The sequence below is a fragment of the Leucoraja erinacea genome, chromosome 21, assembly GCF_028641065.1.
Source record: "Leucoraja erinacea ecotype New England chromosome 21, Leri_hhj_1, whole genome shotgun sequence".
Lineage (NCBI taxonomy): Eukaryota > Metazoa > Chordata > Chondrichthyes > Rajiformes > Rajidae > Leucoraja > Leucoraja erinaceus.
The window spans coordinates 34,595,310-34,617,837 of record NC_073397.1 but is presented as its reverse complement, the minus strand read 5'-3'; the positions used below and the strand labels follow the sequence as shown (position 1 = coordinate 34,617,837).

The 22,528-nt window shown below is 44.3% G+C and overlaps 1 protein-coding gene across 1 annotated transcript in view; it reads left to right on the top strand.

Annotated features, from left to right (window-relative positions):
* LOC129707517 (sodium/potassium-transporting ATPase subunit beta-1-interacting protein 3-like) overlaps positions 1–20,258 on the top strand; it is a 67,590-nt gene extending 47,332 nt beyond the window's left edge. Inside the window, exons 4-7 of the mRNA XM_055652622.1 lie at positions 2,792–2,989; positions 12,200–12,260; positions 17,676–17,760; positions 18,694–20,258. Of these exons, the coding sequence (XP_055508597.1) occupies positions 2,792–2,989; positions 12,200–12,260; positions 17,676–17,760; positions 18,694–18,703 (354 nt within the window). The 3' untranslated portion in view covers positions 18,704–20,258. The remainder of the gene's footprint in view (positions 1–2,791; positions 2,990–12,199; positions 12,261–17,675; positions 17,761–18,693) is intronic.
* Positions 20,259–22,528: the final 2,270 nt, after the last annotated feature.

Here is a 22,528-nt window from a genome sequence, read left to right as displayed (position 1 = left end):
TTTTTTTTTTTGGCTGTGATTTACAGTTAATCTAATGATGCGTCTCCTCTGGTTCCTAACGCTGTGCCTACTCACCCATAATATTGGTGGGCTTTTTCCAACTTGTTATTTTTGTCGCTGTTTCTTACATAGAAACATAGAAAATAGAAAGGTGCAGGAGTAGGCCATTCAGCCCTTCGAGCCTGCACCGCCATTCAATATGATCATGGCTGATCATCCAACTCAGTATCCCGTACCTGCCTTCTCTCCATACCCCCTGATCCCCTTAGCCACAAGGGCCACATCTAACTCCCTCTTAAATATAGCCAATGAACTGGCCTCAACTACCCTCTGTGGCAGAGAGTTCCAGAGATTCACCACTCTCTGTGTGAAAAAAGTTCTTCTCATCTCGGTTTTAAAAGATTTCCCCCTTATCCTTAAGCTGTGATCCCTTGTCCTGGACTTCCCCAACATCGGGAGCAATCTTCCTGCATCTAGCCTGTCCAACCCCTTAAGAATTTTGTAAGTTTCTATAAGATCCCCTCTCAATCTCCTAAATTCTAGAGAGTATAAACCAAGTCTATTAAGTCTTTCTTCATAAGACAGTCCTGACATCCCAGGAATCAGTCTGGTGAACCGTCTCTGCACTCCCTCTATGGCAATAATGTCCTTCCTCAGATTTGGAGACCAAAACTTCTTCATGGAAGACACTGCGAATGTCGTGTTTTTGCCGTGGATGGAGGAATCTCTATCCATTTTGTACAAAACCATCTACTGTTGTGCTGTGGATCGTTTGTATGTGGTGATTCTCGAGTCCATTCATGTTCTGACATGGTGTCCACTATAGGCGACTATCCTGCTGTTTACTCGCTGTTCATTTAACTCAAAAATGCTGGAGAAACTCAGCAGGTGCAGCAGCATCTATGGAGCGAAGGAAATAGGCAACGTTTCGGGCCGAAACCCAAAGGGTTTCGACCCGAAACGTTACCTATTTCCTTTGGGTTTCGGCCCGAAACGTTGCCTATTTCCTTCGCTCCATAGATGCTGCTGCCACCCGCTGAGTTTCTCCAGCATTTTTGTGTACCAGTGGAAATATAAGAACCATATGACCATATAGAAACATAGAAAATAGGTGCAGGAGTAGGCCATTTGGCCCTTCGAGCCTGCACTGCCATTCAATATGATCATGTCAGCAATTTTAAACAATAATATAATATAACCATACAGCCACAATCACAGCACGGAAACAGGCCATCTCGGCCCTTCTAGTCCGCGCCGAACACTTATTCTCCCCTAGTCCCATCTACCTGCACTCAGACCATCACCCTCCATTCCTTTCCCGTCCATATACCTATCCAATTTAATTTTTAAATGATAAAATCGAACCTGCCTCCACCACCTCCACTGGAAGCTCATTCCACACACAGCCACCACTCTCTGAGTAAAGAAGTTCCCCCTCATGTTACCCCTAAATTTCTGTCCCTTAAGTCATGTCCCCTTGTTTGAATCTTCCCTACCAGTGTATGTGTTATATATACCATATGGGACTACAACATATCCTTGAATGAATGAATGATATCTTTATTTCGAACGATTAAAAAAAAAGAAGAAGAAAAGAAAAGATGAAAATGAATAAATAAAAGGAAAATTAATATATATATATACATAAATACATACACACATACATACATATACATGTACATATATATATACATACATACACACATATACACACGTACACATATACATAACCTATATGTACATACATAAATTAAAAATTCAAAAACCAATTTCAACATAATACACCAATCTCTGCAGAGAGTAATGCGTTCGGCCGAACGCACTATGGGAACTTCACTTGCCCCCCCTGCAGGAACTATACATCAGGAGGTGCAACTCCAGAGCCAACAATATCATGAGAGACCCCTTCCACCCCTGCAACGGACTGTTCCAGCTGCTACGGTCAGGCAAACGCCTCCGTTGCCATGCGGTGAGAACGGAGAGGTTGAGAAGGAGTTTCTTCCCAGAGGCCATTCGGACTGTAAACGCCTATCTCACCAGGGACTAACTCTACTGAACGTTTTTCCTTCCATTATTTATTATGTAAAAGAATATGTGTGTTATGATTGTGTTTATAATTTGTTTGGTTGTTTTGTTGTTTGTCTTTTGCACAAAAGTCCGCGAGCATTGCCACTTTCATTTCACTGCACATCTCGTATGTGTATGTGACAAATAAACTTGACTTGACTTGACTTGATTAGACTCGTTCGAAAAGGGATAGCAAAAGAAGCCTATGCTTGTCAAGTCCTACCCCCATTCTTCACCATTAACAAATGCAAAATCCAATAAAATAAGCTTAACAGACAATTCCAATAAAACTACTGCAATCAAGCTATTAAGAATAAAGAACAAAAAAGAAAAGAAGAAAAAGAATAAGCCCCATTAACATCTGTGAGATTTACATTCTCCTTCCTCATTATTCTACTTTTCAAAGACATATCTTTTGTACATTTTTTTAAATTGCATTATATTCATACTTTGTTTAATCGTTTCGTCAAGACCATTCCACAAAACCACCCCACAAATGGAAATACACACACTTTTTAAATTGGTCCGAGCATAATGCTGTTTCACGTTTAGTTTCCCTCTAAAGTTGTAACCCCCCCTCTCTGTCCTTGAACAGTATTTGTATGTTTACAGGTAGCAGTTTATTTTTTGCTTTATAAATTATTTGTGCGATGTTGGGGAATTCTACCAGATCCTTAATCTTTAAGGTGTGTAATTTTAAATACAGTATATTGTTTCTGCCCAGGAAAGTGACCTCCTGACATTTAACATATCCGTGCATCATTCGTGGTGGAGTGAACATGGACCGGGCTGTGTGAGGAGAGAGATGTCAACCAACCATGTGAGAACGTTGGACGGCCAGTCGTACATCTCGGTGATCGGATGCGTTATTGATTACCAATACATTGAAGTCATTCACAGCTCCTCACAAATACTCTTGGCCGTAAGTACGAAACTTGACTGTATAACACCGTCGGGAAAATTCGATTCCGACACGATAGACAATAAGGTGCAGGAGTACCCTTCGAGCCAGCACCGCCATTCAATGTGATCATGGCTGATCATCCACAATCAGTACCCCGTTCTTATAGAAACATACAAAATTCTTAAGGGGTTGGACAGGCTAGATGCAGGAAGATTGTTCCCGATGTTGGGGAAGTCCAGGACAAGGGGTCACAGTTTAAGGATAAGGGGGAAATCCTTTAGGACCGAGATGAGGAAAACATTTTTCACCCAGAGAGTGGTGCATCTCTGGAACTCTCTGCCACAGAAGGTAGTTGAGGCCACAGTTAATTGGCTATATTTAAGAGGGAGTTAGATGTGGCCCTTGTGGCTAAAGGGATCAGGGGGTATGGAGAGAAGGCAGGTACAGGATACTGAGTTGGATGATCAGCCATGATCATATTGAATGGCGGTGCAGGCTCGAAGGGCCGAATGGCCTACTCCTGCACCTATTTTCTATGTTTCCATGTTTCTATGTTTCTATGTTTCCTGCCTTCTCCCCATATCCCCTGACTCCACTATCTTTAAGAGCTCTATCAAGCTCTCTCTTGAAAGTATCCAGAGAACCGGCCTCCACCGCCCTCTGAGGCAGAGAATTCCATCGACTCACAACTAACTCTGTGTGAAAAAGTGTTTCCTCATCACCGTTCTAATTGGCTTACCCCTTATTCTTCAACTGTGGCCCCCTGGTTCTGGACTCCCCCCAACATCGGGAACATTACCCATTCCATGTTCTCCATAGATGCTGCCTGACCCGCTGAGTTACACCAACATTTAGTTTTTAGATTAGTTTAGTTTCGAGATACAGCACGGAAACAGGCCCTTCGACCCACCGGGTCCGCACCGACCAGCGATCCCTGCACCCAAACACTATCCTACACAATAGGGACAATTTTTACATTTACCAAGCGAATTGGCCTACAAACCTGTACGTCTTTGGAGTGTGGGAGGAAACCGAAGATCTAGGGAAAAAAACCCACGCGGGTCATAGGGAGAACATGCAAACTCTGTACAGACAGCACCCGTAGTATATCTTCGGTATTAACCAGGGTCTGCAGTTCCTCCCTCTGAGGCAGACAATTTGTACTACATCTCTCTATATCGCCGTCTATGTCTCTCGTTTCCCATTCCCCCAACTCTCTGTCTGAAGAAGGGTCTCCACCCAAAACCTCACCTATTCCTTTTCTGGAATGATGCCTGTCCCGCTGAGTTACTCCATCATTTTGCCTCTATCTTCGGCGTAAACCAGCATCTGAAGTTCCTTCCTACAACATTCACATTTTTGTTGCTGAATAACGTCATAAAATATTTCCAATCCTCCAACCAACTTGGGAAGGATGTTTCTTTGTGGATAAACTTTATCAAGAATTACGTTTATAAAACATAGTTCAGCACAGCAGGGGAACAGGCCCTTCGGTCCACAATGTCCATGCTGAACATGATGCCAACTTAAACTAATCTTCTCTACCTCCATATGATGGAGGACTTTCATATGAAGAAAGACTGGATAGACTCGGCTTGTACACGCTAGAATTCAGAAGATTGAGGGGGGACCTTATAGAAATGTCCAAAATTCTTAAGGGGTTGGACATGCTAGATGCAGGAAGAGCCCAAGAGCTGGTGTAACTCAACAGGTCTGACAGCAGCATTTTGTGTCGTCATTCTGTTATTAAGCATTTAATGTTTTTAAGCATTCAAGCATTTAGCTTGTCCATCAGTCTGAAGAAGGGTTTCGGCCCGAAAAGTTGCCTATTTCCTTCGCTCCTTAGATGCTGCTGCACCCGCTGAGTTTCTCCAGCACTTTTGTCTACCACTGGTGTGTGTGTGTGTGTGTGTGTGTGTGTGTGTGTGTGTGTGTGTGTGTGTGTGTGTGTGTGTGTGTGTGTGTGTGTGTGTGTGTGTGTGTGTGTGTGTGTGTGTGTGTGTGTGTGTGTGTGTGTGTGTGTGTGTGTGTGTGTGTGTGTGTGTGTGTGTGTGTGTGTTTCGATGGCAGCTGGTCCTGCCAAGACAGCAACTTCTGAATGTGTGGGAAGGAACTGGTTTACACCGAAGGCAGGCATAAAATGCTGGAGCAAATCAGCGGGTCAGGCAGCATCTGTGGAGAGAAGGAATGGGTGACGTTACGGGTCGGAACCTTTCTTCAGATCGGACTCGACACCTATTCCTTTTCTCCAGAGATGCTGCCTGACCAGCAAAGCCTGAAGCTGTTGCCAGCAAGCGCACTATATTAACAGGTACATCTGGCTCGGCACCAAGTCAGTCACGAAACGTGATCCAGACTCAGGCTTGGAGGAAGCAGAACCACCTGTGTCACCGGCATTTATTTACATAATGCTCAGATGCTTAGTGACACCTTACCTCCACATAGCATTCTTTATACAAGGTTAAACAACTGATTATTCATCTTTAATCACAAGAGCATGTTGCAACTTCAACGAGTCAAAAAGCATTAAAAATGAGATATAATTGCTAATGTGTTATTATACATTTGAATTTACTTTAGCATCAGTTATTCAGGTGGCACGGTGACACAACTGATAGAGCTGCTGCCTCACAGCACCAGAGACCCTAACCTTGCGGTGCTGTCTGTGCGGAGTTTGCACGTTCTCGTAGGTTAATAAGCTTTGATAACATTGTAATAAAGAATTGACATTGACATTGACAATAAACTAAACAGAACTATACTAACCTAATAAATCTAAACCTTATCCAACCCCGCCTGTCAATAATTCACCCAGAGAGTTGTGAATCTGTGGAATTCTCTGCTTCGGAAGGCAGTGGAGACAATTCCACTGGACGCTTGCAAGAGAGAGTTAAAAGGGGCTGTCCCACTGTAGGGGCTAATTCTCCCGAGTTTCCCCCGATTCGAACTCGGAGAATTAGGGTAATGGCCGCTCGTAGGTACTCGGGGCTCTCGTGGATATTTTTCAACATGTTGAAAAAACTTCACGAGCTTACCGCGTTTCCCGAGTACCTGCCGTTAGCGTTACGAGCCGCTAAGAGGCGTCCCCGAGCTCCGACGTACCAGCTATGTACATTCCACGTTCTTACCATGAGTTTGATTTTTTAAAAACTCGGGAGAGTTCTTGGGTAAACTCATACAGTGGGACAGGCCCTTTAGATAGAGCTCTTAAAGATAACGGAGTCAGGGGATATGTTGAGAAGGCAGGAACGGGGTACTGAATGTGGATGGATCACAGTGAATGGCGGTGCTGGCTCGAAGGGCCGAATGGCCTACTCCTGCACCTATTGTCTATTGTCTATTGTCTATAATAAGACACACACCATAATTTACCAGTGCAACTGTTTTCTCACAAACTGAAGATAACTAATGCCAGCTGTTGGGCTGCAAAATGAATCATTATATATTATGGATAATTGACTATAATTAAAAGATATTTGAACCATAGATAATGTCTGAAGAATGTTACCTTGCCAGCAGAACATAATACTCAAATCCAAAGGGAATATTTGACCGATAGCTGGGGGGGGGGTTAAGCATTTCAAGAATTAAGATATTTATTCTATTTAAAAGAATTTTCGACACATTCTTGACATTGCAATTGTGCTGCTAAACTAACACAGCACTTATCAGTCATCAGGCAAAATCGGGAAAGCAGACTATTATCTAAATGGTGGCCGATTGGGAAAGGGGGAGATGCAGCGAGACCAGGGTGTCATGGTACACCAGTCATTGAAGGTAGGCATGCAGGTGCAGCAGGCAATAAAGAAAGCGAATGGTATGTTAGCTTTCATTGCAAAAGGATTTGAGTATAGGAGCAGGGAGGTTCTACTGCAGTTGTACAGGGTCTTGGTGAGACCACACCTGGAGTATTGCGTACAGTTTTGGTCTCCAAATCTGAGGAAGGCCATTATTGCCATAGAGGGAGTGCAGAGATGGTTCACCAGACTGATTCCTGGGATGTCAGGACTGTCTTATGAAGAAAGACTGGATAGACTTGGTTTATACTCTCTATAATTTAGGAGATTGAGGGGATCTTATAGAAACTTACTAAATTCTTAAGGGGTTGGACAGGCTAGATGCAGGAAGATTGTTCCCGATGTTGGGGAAGTCCAGGACAAGGGGTCACAGCTTAAGGATAAGGGGGAAATCCTTTAAAACCGAGTTGAGAAGAACTTTTTTCACACAGAGAGTGGTGAATCTCTGGAACTCTCTGCCACAGAGGGTAGTTGAGGCCAGTTCATTGGCTATATTTAAGAGGGAGTTAGATGTGGCCCTTGTGGCTAAGGGGATCAGGGGGTATGGAGAGAAGGCAGGTACGGGATACTGAGTTGGATGATCAGCCATGATCATATTGAATGGCGGTGCAGGCTCGAAGGGCCGAATGGCCTACTCCTGCACCTAATTTCTATGTTTCTATGATCGTGAATTAATAGGCTGTGTTGTCCTCATGGGTGGGCACAAAATGCTGGAGTAACTCAGCGGGACAGGCAGCGTCTCTGGAGAGAAGGAATGGGTGACGTTTCGGGACACCCGAAACGTCACCCATTCATTCTCTCCAGAGACGCTGCCTGTCCTGCTGAGTTACTCCAGCATTTTTTGCCCACCTTCAGTTTGAACCAGCATCTGCGGTTCTTTCCTACACACTGTGCTGTCCTCGATTCAGTTCAACCTTGATGGATTCTTCATAGCTTTACCTTAGACTTTAGACTTTTAGAGAAACATTCAGTTCACCGAGTCCATGCCGACCATACACTAACACTGTCCTCCACATTAGGGACAATTTGTACAATTTTACCGAAGCCAATTAACCTACAAACCTATATGTCTTTGCCTGTGTGTTTAACTGTGGGTGCAGTCTGTATGGAGTTTGTACATTTTCTCTTGGACCACGTGGGTTTTCTCCGGGTGCTCTGGTTTCCTCCCACATTCCAAAGACGTGCAGATTTGCAGGTTATTGTTTAAGAAGGAACTGCAGATGCTGGAAAATCGGAGGTAGACAAAAATGCTGGAGAAACTCAGCGGGTGAGGCAACATCTGTGGAGCGAAGGAAATAGGCAACGTTTCGGGTCAAAACCATTCTTCAGACTCGGGTTAATTCAGATTTGCAGGTTAATTGGCTTTGGTAATAATTGTAAATTGTCCCGAGTCTGTAGGATAAGGCTAGTGTACGGGGTGATCGCTGGTCTGTGTGGTCTCGGTGGACCGAAGGGCCTGTTTCCATGCTGTATCTCTTAACATATAAAGTCGGCTATCCATGTTTTCCAGAGATGCTGTCTGTCCTACTGAGTTACTCCAGCACTTCACCTATCAATCCAGGCTTTGCCCTTCTTTTTATCAGCGCTCTCCCCACTCCCCCGCTCCATCAGTCTGAAGGAGAGTCCCGATCAGAAACGTCATCAGTCCATTCCCTCCACAGATGCTGCCTGACCTTCCGAGTTCTTCCAGCACTTTGTGTTTTGCTCACCTGGAAGCAAATTGATATTTTTTTCCAGTGTTGTAAATTTTGTTTTTCATTTCACTAGTTCGAATTCCTTTTGTGCGCAGTATAACATGAAATCAATCTCCAGTCATGCTTTAGGCATCTGATAATTATTTTGTCATGTTCAGGGGAATTGGACTTGCAAGGAAACTGCTTGGCAAGTTCAGAGATAGTTTAGAGAAGTTTGGAGATTGGAGATGGAGTATAGATTGGGGTTTGGGGATATGTAGAATACAAATCTGTAGGTGTCTACCAAAGATAAACCAGGACAATGAATGAATGAATAAGTTTATTGGCCTAGTATTCACATACAAGGAATTTGCCTTGGTGCTCCGCCCGCAAGTGACAACATGACATACAGTGGCAGTTAGGAATGACACATAAAACATTAATAATAAAACATTATCGATTAAACATGTGAATTAAATAAAATACCAGAGCAAAAAAGGAGGCCACAGATTTTTGGTTATTGAGTAGAGCTACTACTCGTGGGGGAAAAAAAAAAAGCTGTTTTTATCTCTGGCTGTGACGGCTTTGACAGTCCGGAGTCGCCTTCCAGAGGGAAGTGATTCAAAGAGTTTGTGGCCAGGGTGAGAGGGGTCAGAGATGATCTTACCCGCTTGCTTCCTAGCCCTTGCAGTGTACAGTGTACAAATATACAAAACTAATGCACTTTGATTAATACTGGTGTCAGGGGTTAGAAACATAGAAACATAGAAACTAGGTGCAGGAGTAGGCCATTTGGCCCTTCGAACCTGCACCGCCATTCAATATGATCATGGCTGATCATCCAACTCAAAATCCTGTTCCTGCCTTCTCTCCATACCCCCTGATCCCTTTAGCCACAAGGGCCACATCTAACTCCCTCTTAAATATAGCCAATGAACTGTGGCCTCAACTACCTTCTGCGGCAGAGAATTCCAGAGATTCACCACTCTCTGTGCGAAAAAGGTTTTCCTCATCTCGGTCCTAAAAGATTTCCCCCTTCATCCTTAAACTGTGACCCCTTGTTCTGGGGAGAAGGCAAGAGAATGGAGTTGAGAGGGAAAGATAGATCAGCCACAGTTGAATGGCGGAGTAGATGGGCCAAATGGCCTAACGCTACTCCCTTAACTTATGAACCCATGAACACTGCAGAGTAGATTTATATGTGAGCTGCCAAGACGTGCTTTAGGAAATTAGAATGTATCATTGTTTCAGTGTCATGATACTGTGACACATTTTGACGGATGCCGTGGGAAAGATGTTATTATATTTCATCTGTCACCACCTTATTTCTTGTGGTTTTTTTGAGACGTTTAATCCAATTTGCTGATAATATGCAAAGTTGGGATGGGGAAAGATGCATTGTACCAATCCAGCTGTGGCTATCTTGAAGATGGACACAAAGTGCTGGAGTAACTCAACGGGTCAGGCAGCATCTCTGGAGAAAAATAGGTGACGTTTCGGGTGAGGACCTGTCTTCAGACTGGGAGGTGGGGGTGGGGTGGGGGTAAGAGCTGGAGGCAAGGAAAGGCCAGGACAATCAGGGCCAGCCACAGATGACTTCAGGCACTGCTCGACCCACTGTTGGCAAGGTTTGGATATCGAGAGGGTTATACAGTGTGCAGGAAGGAACTGCAGATGCTGGTTTACACCGAAGATAAGCACAAAATGCTGGAGTAACTCAGCGGGACAGGCAGCATCCCTGGAGAGAAGGAACGGGTGGCCTTTCGGATCGAAACCCTTCTTCAATCTTCAGTGTAACCCAGCATCCTACACAAAGGTTTAGATTTTAGAGGGTTCAATGGGCCCGATGTGGGCATGTGAGACTAGTGTAGATTGGGGCATCTTGGTCAGTATGGGACGACAGATGGCGCAATGGGCTAAGTGTTCGGCTGGCGACCGGAAGGTAGCCGGTTCGAATCCCGCTTGGAGTGCATACTGTCGTTGTGTCCTTGGGGCAAGACACTTCACCCACCTCTGCCTGTGTGTAAATGTAATGTAATTATGTGAAGCACTTTGGGGTCAATGCAAGTTGACTAAAAATGTGCTATATAAATAAGATAAATAACCTGAAGGGCCTGTTTCCGAGCTGTATGACTCTATGAACATGCAAAGGAGCTTGAAAGAAAGCTAATCTGTGCTTCAGCTGAGCATTTATAAGCAGTTTAGTTTAATTTGGGCGTTATTGGCCTTTGGGACATGTAAACGCCTGGTGATCCAGATGCTACCTCCCAGAATGCTACACCATGTGGAGACGTTGAACGTTTGCCAGATCAGCTACGACACATTCTATCTGCAGAGCGGACCACCAGCTGAGTAAAACTACAGGGGATTTGCCCATTTTGAAATGATATTCCTGAAAGTACCTCCTGACTGACGTCTGAAGAAGATGCTGGAAAAATCGAAGGTAGACAAAAATGCTGGAGAAACTCAGCGGGTGAGGCAGCATCTATGGAGCGAAGGAATAGGTGACGTTTCGGGACGAGACCCACAAAAATGCTGGAGAAACTCAGCGGATGAGGCAGCATCTATGGAGCGAAGGAATAGGTGACGTTTTGGGTCGAGACCCAAGGGGTCTCGACCCGAAACGTCACCTATTCCTTCGCTCCATAGATGCTGTCTCACCCGCTGAGTTTCCCCAGCATTTTTCTCTACCTCCTGCTTAATGACAATGCATTGTATGAAATATCTGAACAAGATTAGAAAATCCTGAAGATAATATGGATAAAATTAGAAAAAGTCATAGCATTATGAAAGTCAATCTTGCTTCTAATGGGTATGTTGCCATTAATATAATCCAAGAATACAGGGTTAAATGTATAATTGGCATATGTACTAGCAGGCCTGTGAACACAATGCACCGATATTATATATAATAAACCAATATCCACAATACAATTGTAAAAAAACGCCAAAGTCAGTTAAATATGATATTTAGTACCTGTCTGGAGAAGGGTCTCGACCTGAAACGTCACCCATTCCTTCTCTCCAGAGATGCTGCCTGTCCCGCTGAGTTACTCCAGCTTTTTGTGTCTACCTTCGGTATAAACCGGCATCTGCAGTTCTTTCTTACACATTCAAGCAATTGTTAAGCACTCACATTTGTTGTTATAGACAATAGACAATAGGTGCAGGAGTAGGCCATTCGGCCCTTCGAGCCAGCACCGCCATTCAATGTGATCATGGCTGATCATCCACAATCTGTACCCCGTTCCTGCCTTCTCTCATATCACTTGATAGAACGCTATGAGGCAGCAACTTTACCGCTGGTGGGCCCCCCCCCCCCCCCCCAGACATGTGAACCTGTGGAATTCTCCGCCACAGAAGGCAGTGGAGGCCAATTCACTGGATGTTTTTAAAAGCGAGTTAGATAGGGCAAATGGAATCAAGGGATATGGGGAGAAAGCAGGAACGGGGTACTGATTTTGGATGATCAGCCGTGATCATATTGCATGGCAGGTAGACAAAAGTGCTGGAAATACTCAGCGGGTGAGGCAGCATCTATGGAGCGAAGGAAATAGGCAACGTTTCAGGCCGAAACCCTTCTGGTGGTGCAGGCTCGAAGGTCCAAATGGCCTCATCCTACACCTATTTTCTACGTTTCTATGTTTCTAAAAACCTGGAATGAAAATGGAACGCTGGCGACTCGAGTGTAAATGTTCAGTCCTGATGATTTATTATTATTATTATTGTTATTAAGCTTTTCTTCTTCTCCTTTGCAGCTTGCTGGATTCATCTACGCCTGTTATGTCATCAGTGTTTCTACAGAGGTGGATGACAGCTGTAAGTACTGGTGTGTGAAACTGTGAACTGGTTAATTGGAGTGAGACGTGGTATGTGCAAGGCCAGCCAACTGCGGCAGCTTGCGGGAGAGAGAGAGGGAGAGCCGAGAAACACTTCCCTCAAAACCCCTGTGAATTATAGGTTTCAGCTCCAGTGACTTCTGGCATCGAACGAGAAGAATAGGCAGGGAAGGAGCTACAGCAGCTGCGATACATGTCTCACTGATTTGTGCGATGCATTATTTGAACGCACGGAACATTATTTTGCCAACGTGTGCAGATGCCGTGTTATGCGCAGTGACTTCTGCTACATGTTACCTGGAAAGAAGAATGATCTGCAAAGCATCTGATGCAACAATAACTCTCGGGGAGCGTGGAAACTCCATCCTGTGGCAATCAGCGCTCACGTTTATCGGCGGTGTTTGCCAGGAAAGAGAGAGAATAGAACGTGCATTTGTGGGCGTTGGCCAAATATAGGGCCAGAGATAGATAATAGATAATAGGTGCAGGAGGAGGCCATTCGGCCCTTCGAGCCAGCACCGCCATTCAATGTGATCATTGCTGATACATACTGTAGATACATAGAAATTAGGTGCAGGAGTAGGCCATTTGGCCCTTCGAGCCTGCACCGCCATTCAATGTGATCATTGCTGATACATACTGTAGATACATAGAAAATAGGTGCAGGAGTAGGCCATTCGGCCCTTCCAGCCTGCACCGCCATTCAATATGATCATGGCTGATCGTCCAACTCAGTATCCCGTACCTGCCTTCTCTCCATACCCCCTGATCCCTTTAGCCACAAGGGCCACATCTAACTCCCTCTTAAATATAGCCAATGAACTGTGGCCTCAACTACCCTCTGTGGCAGAGAGTTCCAGATCATCCCCCATCAGTACCCCATTCCTGCCGTCTCCCCATATCCCCTGACTCCGCTGCCTTTAAGAGCCCTATCTAGCTCTCTCTGAGTGGGTGTAGGATGGTGTTAGTGTGCGGGGATCGCTGGTCAGCACAGACCTGCTGGGCCGAAGGGCCTGTTTCCACTCTGTGTCTCTAAACTAAACTAAACTAAAAAAAGCTTTAAGGTGAGAGGAGCAAGGTTTAAAGGAGCAATTTTTTTACACAGGGTGGTGGGTGCCTGGAACATGCTGCCGGGGGTGGTGGTGAAGGCAGATACGATAGTGATATTTAATAGACTTTTGGATAGGCACGTGGATATGGAGAGATATAAATTCTTTTATTTTGGTTTTGATTATTAATGTCACGTTTATACTGTGGTGCAGTGAAAAGCTCTGTGGTATCCAGCCAGTGGACTCGGCCCTCTGTGGCAATGAGTTCCACAGATTATCTACCCTCTGAGTAAAGAAGTTCGTCCTCACCTCCTTTCTAAAAGAGCGCCCTTTAATTCTCAGGCTGTGACCTCTGGTCCTAGACTCTCCCACCAGTGGAAACATCCTCTCCACATCCACTCTATCTCTGTCTTTCATTGTTCTGTAAGTTTCAATGAGGTCCCCCCCCCCCCCCATTCACTGTAGCTCGGTATACGGGACATTAAACTGAAACTGAAACTGAAAAAGAAGTACACAAGTTATTGGAGTAGAATTAGGCCATTCGGCCCATCAAGTCTTCTCCGCCATTCAATTGTGGCTGATCTCTCCCACATAATCCCATTCTCCTGCCTTCTTCCCATTACTCTTGACACCCGTTCTAATCAAGAACTTGTCTAAGAAAGGACTGCAGATGCTGGTAAAATCGAAGGTAGACACAAAATGCTGGAGAAACTCATCGGGTGAGGCAACATCTATGGAGAGAAGAAATTGGCGATGTTTTGGCTCGAGACCCTTCCCGAAACGTCGCCAATTCCTATGACGGGTGCCGGCAGTCGCCGTAAAAGTCACGTAAGTGGGACAGGCCCGTGTCTCTGCCTTACAAGCAAAAACAAAAACGAAAGCTTTACACTGTACCTTGGTGCACGTGACAATAAACTAATATGAAACCGAGATGTTGGTGTGATCGGACCAAAAGGAAATGCCCTGTTAAAATAATCAATGATAGTGGTATTCTGTAGCAGTCTTTTACATAGAAACATAGAAACATAGAAAATAGGTGCAGGAGTAGGCCATTCGGCCCTTCAAGCCTGCACCGCCATTCAATATGATCATGGCTGATCATCCAACTCAGTATCCTGTTCCTGCCTTCTCTCCATACCCCCTGATCCCTTTAGCCACAAGGGCCACATCTAACTCCCTCTTAAATATAGCCAATGAACTGTGGCCTCAACTACCCTCTGTGGCAGAGAGTTCCAGAGATTCACCACTCTCTGTGTGAAAAAAGTTTTCCTCATCTCGGTCCTAAAAGATTTCCCCCTTATCCTTAAACTATGACCCCTTGTTCTGGACTTCCCCAACATCGGGAACAATCTTCCTGCATCTAGCCTGTCCAACCCCTTAAGAATTTTGTAAGTCTGTAATTTTCTCAACTTCGTAACCAATTAATGAGATATGAATTATGTTTGCTCTCCTATTCTGTATGACAATTCAGCTTGTATTGAACTTTGTTAAGGCCAGTTACAATTAGCAGAAATTAACTTGCAACTGCTGCCCTCTTTGCTCCGCTAATCATTCAGTTCTTCAGCTCATTTACCTTCTCCACTCAACCCAACATTAGCATGAATCGGAATTGCTTCTGTCCTAACTTTTCACCTTGTATCAAAATCCTTTGGGAATAAACTGATGGCATATTCTTGGCCGTGTTGATATGAAGAGCAGGGTGTGCGTCCTTTTAATGGAACTCGTTAAATAAACAGAAGTAATAGCTTGTAAAGTTAACCGTTCATGTAGCTGATTTATAGGGTGGAAATATGTATGTTACCAGACCCATCTTATAGATTCATAGTGTCACACAACAGGCCCTTCAGCCCAACTCGTCCATGCTGACCAAGGTGCATCATCAAAGCTGGTCTATGTTCTCCAGATATGCAGTCTGACTCAAAGAACCTATAGCGGAGCAAGATAGACCACTCCAGCTAAACGCAATGGGCTGACGTGTAGTACGCAAAGGAGCGGAATGTGGGCCTTTTTTTCATCCATTTCAGTAACCCGACCCGACTCGCAGTGTAATCAACGTTGTGGGGGAACAGTTTGTGTTAATAAATTTAAATTCTGAAAATGAGGAGAAGATTTTTACCAAATAACTTTTATTTTTACGAGGATGTTTCCGTAACCGGCTTCCGTCTCCGCACTAGTATCTTTGCTCCGCTATGGGATCTTTGGTGCGGAGACGGAAGCCGGTTACGGAAATGGGGCCGAAAATGACCCATGAATCTGCCCATGACCGTACTAGGTCTTTTTCATTGAGTGATCTATATTGCTCGCTATAGGATCTTTGGTCTGACCCTCTGAGTTACTCCAGCACTTCTATCCATATTCTATGTTTAAGAGGGAACTGCAGATGCTGGAGAATCGAAGGTTACACAAAAAAGCTGGAGAAACTCAGCGGGTGCAGCAGCATCTATGGAGCGAAGGAAATTCCTTCGCTCCATAGATGCTGCTGCACCCGCTGAGTTTCTCCAGCTTTTTTGTGTAACTATTCATATTCTATGTCTATCTTTGGTAGAAACCAGCCTCCGCAGATCGTTTGTTTATATACCTATTAACACCTTGTTATCAAGAATCTGTGAATCTGGGAACTCCCTAATCCTGCTCCTCACTGATCAGATCCATGGATATTTCTCACACATCCATTCACTGATCTTGTCATGTTTATGAAAGAACTGCAGATGCTGGAAAAATCGAAGGTAGACAAAAATGCTGGAGAAACCCAGCGGGTGAGGCAGCATCTATGGAGCGAAGGAATAGGCGACGTTTCGGGTCGAGACCCTTATCCAGTCTGAAGAAGAGCCTCGACCCGAAACATCGCCCATTCCTTCGAGAACACCAACATGGTCCTGGGGAGAACGTACAAAACACTGTACAGACAGCGCTAGTGGTCAGGATCGAACCCGGGTCTCTGGCGCTGTGAGGCAGCAACTCTACCGCTGCGCCACCGTGCTGACCCAGATCTAAGCAACAAGGGAACAGTCCACTTTATTTACGCTAACTGAATGAAAGAACTTCCCGTAATTTCCCCAGGTTGGAGATCATGAATAAAAGATGTGAATAGTGAATGAGGCTGAGTAAGGTGCATTACATCAGGGCCCACGTACGTTTAATCTGCTATTGTAAGCAAATGACTTACAATGAATGTCAATTGTGAAATTCAATTGCTGCTTTGAATTGATTGAAATGTGCAGCATGGAAACGGGCCCTTTGGCCCAAAGATCCTATAGCGGAGCAAGATAGACCACTCCTTCTAAGTGCAATGGGCTGACGTGTAGTACGCAACGGAGCGGAACGTGGGCCTTTTTTTCATCCATCTCAGTAACCCGACCCGACCCGACCCGACCCGACTCGCAGTGTAATCAACGTTGCGGGGGAACTGTTTGTGTTAATAAATTTAAATTCGGAAAATGAGGAGAAGATTTTTCCCAAATAACTTTTATTTTCACGAGGATGTTTCCGTAATCGGCTTCCGTCTCCGCACTGGTATCTTTGCTCCGCTACGGGATCTTTGGTGTGGAGACTGGAAGCCGGTTACGGAAACGGGGCCGAAAATTACCCGCGAATCTGCCCATGACCGTACTAGGTCTTTTTCATTGAGCGATCTATCTTGCTCGCTTGTAGGATCTTTGCTTTAACCCAACCATGTCAATCACCCGTTCACACTATATGTTATCCCATTTTCTCATCCACTCCCCGCACACCAGGGGCAATTTACAGAGGCCAATTAACCTGCAAACGTGCACATCATTAGAGTGTGGGAGGAATCCAGAGCACCTGGAGGACACCCACGCCATCACAGGGAGAATGGAAGGTCTGAATGACAATAAAGGATCTATCTATCTATCTATCTATCTATCTATCTATCTATCTATCTATCTATCTATCTATCTATCTATCTATCTATCTATCTATCTATCTATCTATCTATCTATCTATCTATCTATCTATCTATCTATCTATCTATCTATCTATCTATCTATCTATCTATCTATGAAGTTATGAACTTTTCATTTTGTTGATCGCATTTAGACGCCTGCTTGAATTTGCAAAATGGATGTATCATAGTTTTAAAACAATGTCAAATGACCATTACTGGAGCTGGGTTTTCTGGTCTGCTTGAAGAATACTCTTTCAGTTTGTTGTTAAAAGTGTTACGTATATTTTTAAATCGGCATTTTCTTGAATCTCAACTTTGTTTTGTTTTCATTTTAACTTTATTATATTTATTTAAAAATGGCTGTTTGGTTCTTTGTTTTTAACCACAGACGTGCGTTTTTCATACGCCTTATTTATTTATGGTTTTGTTGTGATTTCAGTTGATTTTATAGGTGGATTTGATTCTTTCTCCGTCTACCATGTGCCTCAGAAACCCTCCCATGTACTATTAAAGCCAATTTACCTGTAAGTAATTCCTCAAGTCATGGCGATGGCTTTTTGTACTGCGATATGCTGCAATCTTTAACCTGTCTGCGCTCCATTGTGGCAATGTCGCCTGTATGGGTTGCCGGGACATACTGTATACAGCAGAGGGTCCAGTTATAAACTGACACTTCACAGATTACACTAGAAATCACCGTTTTACATCATAAATTGGAAAGTTTGCGATACCCCAATTTTCAATTTGCAATTTGTAACAGTGTGTGAGGCTCCCGTGGATTACGAGTTGTAAAATCATCTCCTCATATCTCCTTGTTTAAGACGGAACTGCAGATGCTGGAAAAATCGAAGGCAGACAAAAATGCTGGAGAAACCCAGCGGGTGAGGCAGCATCTGTGGAGCGAAGGAAATAGGTGACGTTTCTTTTCGAGACTGAAGAAGGGTCTCAACCCGAAACGTCACCTATTCCTTCGCTCCATAGATGCTGCCTCGCCCGCTGAGTTTCTCCCCAATCTTCACCTCTCCTTACCTCGTTCACCTCCACGGTGGAGCAGTGTTAGAGTTAGTCAAGTCAAGTCATTTTATTTCTATAGCGCATTTAAAAAAACAACTCTCGTTGACCAAAGTACTTTAAATTGGTGGAGGTACGAAGGATAGTTGCTGCCTCACAGCGCCAGAGACCCGGGTTCAATCCCGACTACGGGTGCTTGCCTAGATGGAGTTTGTACGTTCTCCCCGCGACCTGCGTGGATTTTCTCTGGGCGCCTCTGACGCTGTAAGGCAGCAACTCTACCGCTGTGTCACCGTGATTAAGACACTGAACTCAACCGATCAAGACACAAATACTTCATTGCGCGCAAATTTAAAACGCTGACAAAAGTAGGCCAAAGTTTAATGAACGTGAAAAACAATGAAAGCATCTTCCAAGAAACAAACATTCTCTTTCTCTCCCCACAGGTCTACGTAAGTGAAGAGTCTTTTCTACATCAAACGTTTCAGCTGTTGAAGGCTACTGCAAGAAAACGCAGGAGATATCGAAACAGCTGCTCATCTGATTCCACTCATCACATTCCAAAACAATTAACTTTTTGAAATGGATTCAATTTCTAATATAAAAGCATTTTCTTTTAAATTGCCGTAGACTTTTAAATTGTCTAGACTTAAGAACTGCGCATCTGAGAAGAGAGATACTGGGGCTCCAAGCAAGGAGCGAAATGGAGAAATGGAGAAGTCCAGTTTAGTCGTTTTGCAAAATTAAGAACTTGGACCCTGAAAGAAAAAGATGTTTTGTTCGTCAATTTGCTAAATGGCCGGTCATCAGAAGAGCTACTAATTGCTTGAGGACAGAGGAGAAATAAGATGGCAAACTGCCAGGCAAACCATGTCTCGATGTTTTAGCAGCTTGTTTGTTCCAACATTTCTTTCAAACAAGAGCTTCTTCAGATCTCATTGGGTTTTTTTTTAAACTGTGAATTTATTGATTTGTGAAATGCCAAGGTCCTTGTTTGATCTCACCGCAGGTGGCTTTCAGGTCTTGTCTTTAAGGAGAACATTTTTCCATTGTTAGGTCATTTTCTTCAGAGCTTTGACTGGATCCTCGCCAGTTTTAGTGATCGTTCAGAAGAATTAATGGCTGCCAGACCTCAGATCCACTATCTTTAGTCATGAACTGTTTGTTCTGAAATCCAGAAACCAAAAGAATCTGCTCCAGTCAACATTGTTCACAACATCAGGATGTCTCAAATTTCGTACAGGTGTCACACCGTGGCACAGTGGTTAGAGCTGCTGCCTCGCGGCACCAGAGACCCCAGGTTCGATTCCACCCTCAGATGCCGTCTGTGTGAAGTTTGAAGAGGGTCTCGACCTGAAATGTCACCTATTCCTTTTCTCCCCAGATGCTGCCTGACCCGCTGAGTTACTCCACCATTTTGTGTCGAACTTGAGTTCAAAGGATAGTCTGGTGGGAAGGGTGATTTAGAGGTGACGCAGTGGTTGAGTTGCTGCCTTACAGCGCCAGAGTCGGGGGTTCGATTCTCACCATGGGTGCTGTCCGTCTGGAGTTTGTATGTTCTTCCCGTGACCGCGTGGGTTTCCCCGGGTGCTCCGGTTTCCTCCCACACTCCAAAGACGTACAGGGTTGTGATTTATTTGGCTACTGTAAATTGTAAATTGTCCCCAGTGTGTGTAGGGTAGAGTTAGTGTGCGGGGATCGCTGGTCGGCGCGGGCTCGGTGGGCCGAAGGGCCTGTTTCTGTGCTGTTTCTCTAAACTAAACTCGAATAAAGACGCAGATCTTGACGTACAAACATGTTCAAAGTGTGTGAATCTGCTTTCTTTCCCCCTCTCCCCCACTGAAGGGTCCCGACCCAAGACGTCACCTATCCATGTTCTCAGATTCAGTTTCAGATTCATCTTTATTGTCATTGTGCAGTGTACAGTACAGAGTCAACGAAATGCAGTTAGCATCTCCCTAGAAAAGCGACATAAATATGAGCAATAAATAAATCTATCTACGTACATACAGTCATAGGATTTTTTTCCTGGGTGGGAGGAGTATGGGGGGGGGGGGGTGATTGGCAGTCACCGAGGTACAGTGTTGAGTAGTGTAACAGCCGCAGGGAAGAAGCTGTTCCTGGACCTGCTGGTCCGGCAACGGAGAGACCTGTAGCTCCAGAGATGTTGCCTGACCCACTGTGTGTCCTTTTGTTTAGTTTCTGAGCTACTTTTGGGAAAACACTGCCCTCTAGCTGTTCAAATTTGCACTGGGTGGTTCATGTATTTGCACTGGGTGGTTTCAAAATCTTGTGTTCAAGAAGGAACTGCAGATGCTGGAAGATTGAAGATACACAAGGTTTCAGAATCGTGTCTTTCCTGCATCAAATAATCTTTCCTGCATCCTCCGCACTAAACCATCAATGTTCATCAGCTTATGGCTATCAGGTGATATCCATCTGTCAGTAGATCGTTACAATTGGGGGTTATTAAGATTCAGATTCAATTAGGGGTACAGAGACAACAAAATGCATTAATAGCTATAAACTCTATACCTGTAAGGTATACTTTCAATGATGAATCAAATAATCTGGAGCAAAATTAATTTGATTTGATTTGATTTAATTTATTGACATTGTCTTCAATGAAGAGACAACAAAATTATTTTTCCCTTACAGTCATACAAAAAATCACAGCAATTCTAAACAGAAGACTATATATATAGTTAGACAGACACAAAAATGCTGGAGTAACTCAGCGGGACGGGCAGCATCTCTGGAGAGAAGGAATGGGTGACGTTTCGGGTCGAGAAGGTTCTGAAGAAGGGTCTCGACCTGAAACGTCACCCATTCCTTCTCTCCAGAGATGCAGCCTGTCCCGCTGAGTTACTCCAGCATTTTGTGGCTATCTTCGGTTTAAAAGCAACATGTGAAGGTCATTCCTACAGAAGACTAGAGTTATTTGTATTATGACCCATAGTCAGGATTGGGGTGGGAGATTGCAACCTTCACGTGGTCCGCCCTGTTTCGACGAATGCAATCAACCTGGCGTGCACAATCAAATAAGATCAAATAGAACAAGTTGTCCTACAACTTTAGGCTGTCACGCCATACACAAGAAGAAGTCAGGGTTGAACCTGCGTGCGTGCACAGCCTAAAGTTGTAGGTCAACTTGTTCTATTTGATCTTGTTTGTGCACGCCGGGTTGATTGCATTTGTAGGGTTAACCTTCAGATTACTAATAACTCTTTCCCCTCTCACCTTAACCCCATGTCCCCTGGTTCATCAAAATCAGAATTAATATTGATTGCAAAACTGTGAACGGCTTAGAAACAGACGGCCTCCGTGAGAGTGTTTGGAAGGACAGTCAGAGAGTTATACAGCATGGAAACAGGCCCTTCAGCCCAACAAGCTTCCTCATCTATACTATCCCCACCTGCCTGCGTTTGGTCCATACCCCCTCTAAACTTTTCCTATACATGTACGTGTCCAAATGTTGTTACAGTCCCTGCCTCAACTACCACCTCTGTCAGCTTGTTCCATGTATCCACCATCCTACATGTGAAAAGGTTCCTAATAAATCTTTCCCCTCTCACCTTAACCCTATGTCCCCTGGTTCCTGATTCCCCAACTCTGGGTAAAACACTCTGTACATTCACTATATATATTCCAAATAATTTAATACACGTTAAATGTGTATTTAAGGGTGCCACATGTTATTCAAAGAGATGCATCTATTAATTGACAATAGACAATAGGTGCAGGAGTAGGCCATTCGGCCCTTCGAGCCAGCACCGCCATTCAATGTGATTATGGCTGATCATCCCCAATCAGTACCCCGTTCCTGCCTTCTCCCCATATTACCTGACTCCGCTATCTTTAAGAGCCCTATCTAGCTCTCTTGAAATTATCCAGAGAACTGGCCTCCACCGCCCTCTGAGGCAGAGAATTCCACAGACTCACTACTCCCTGTGTGAAAAAGAGTTTCCTCGTCACCGTTCTAAATGGCTTACCCCTTATTCTTAAACTGTGGCCCCTGGTTCTCGACCCCCAGAATTAATGTATTTCCTGCATGACCTTATATGCCTTTATAAGATCACCCCTCATCTGCCTGTGCTGAAAGGAATGAAGTCCCAGCCCAACCTCTCCCTATAGCTCAAGTCCAATGACTGCACGATCACTACATTTACACCCTAGATGGTGCCTGACCCACTAAGTTACTCCAACATTTCTATCTTTCCAAACCAGCATCTGCAATTCCTTGTTTCTCTATAAGATATCCTTTGTTGGCAATTATATTTT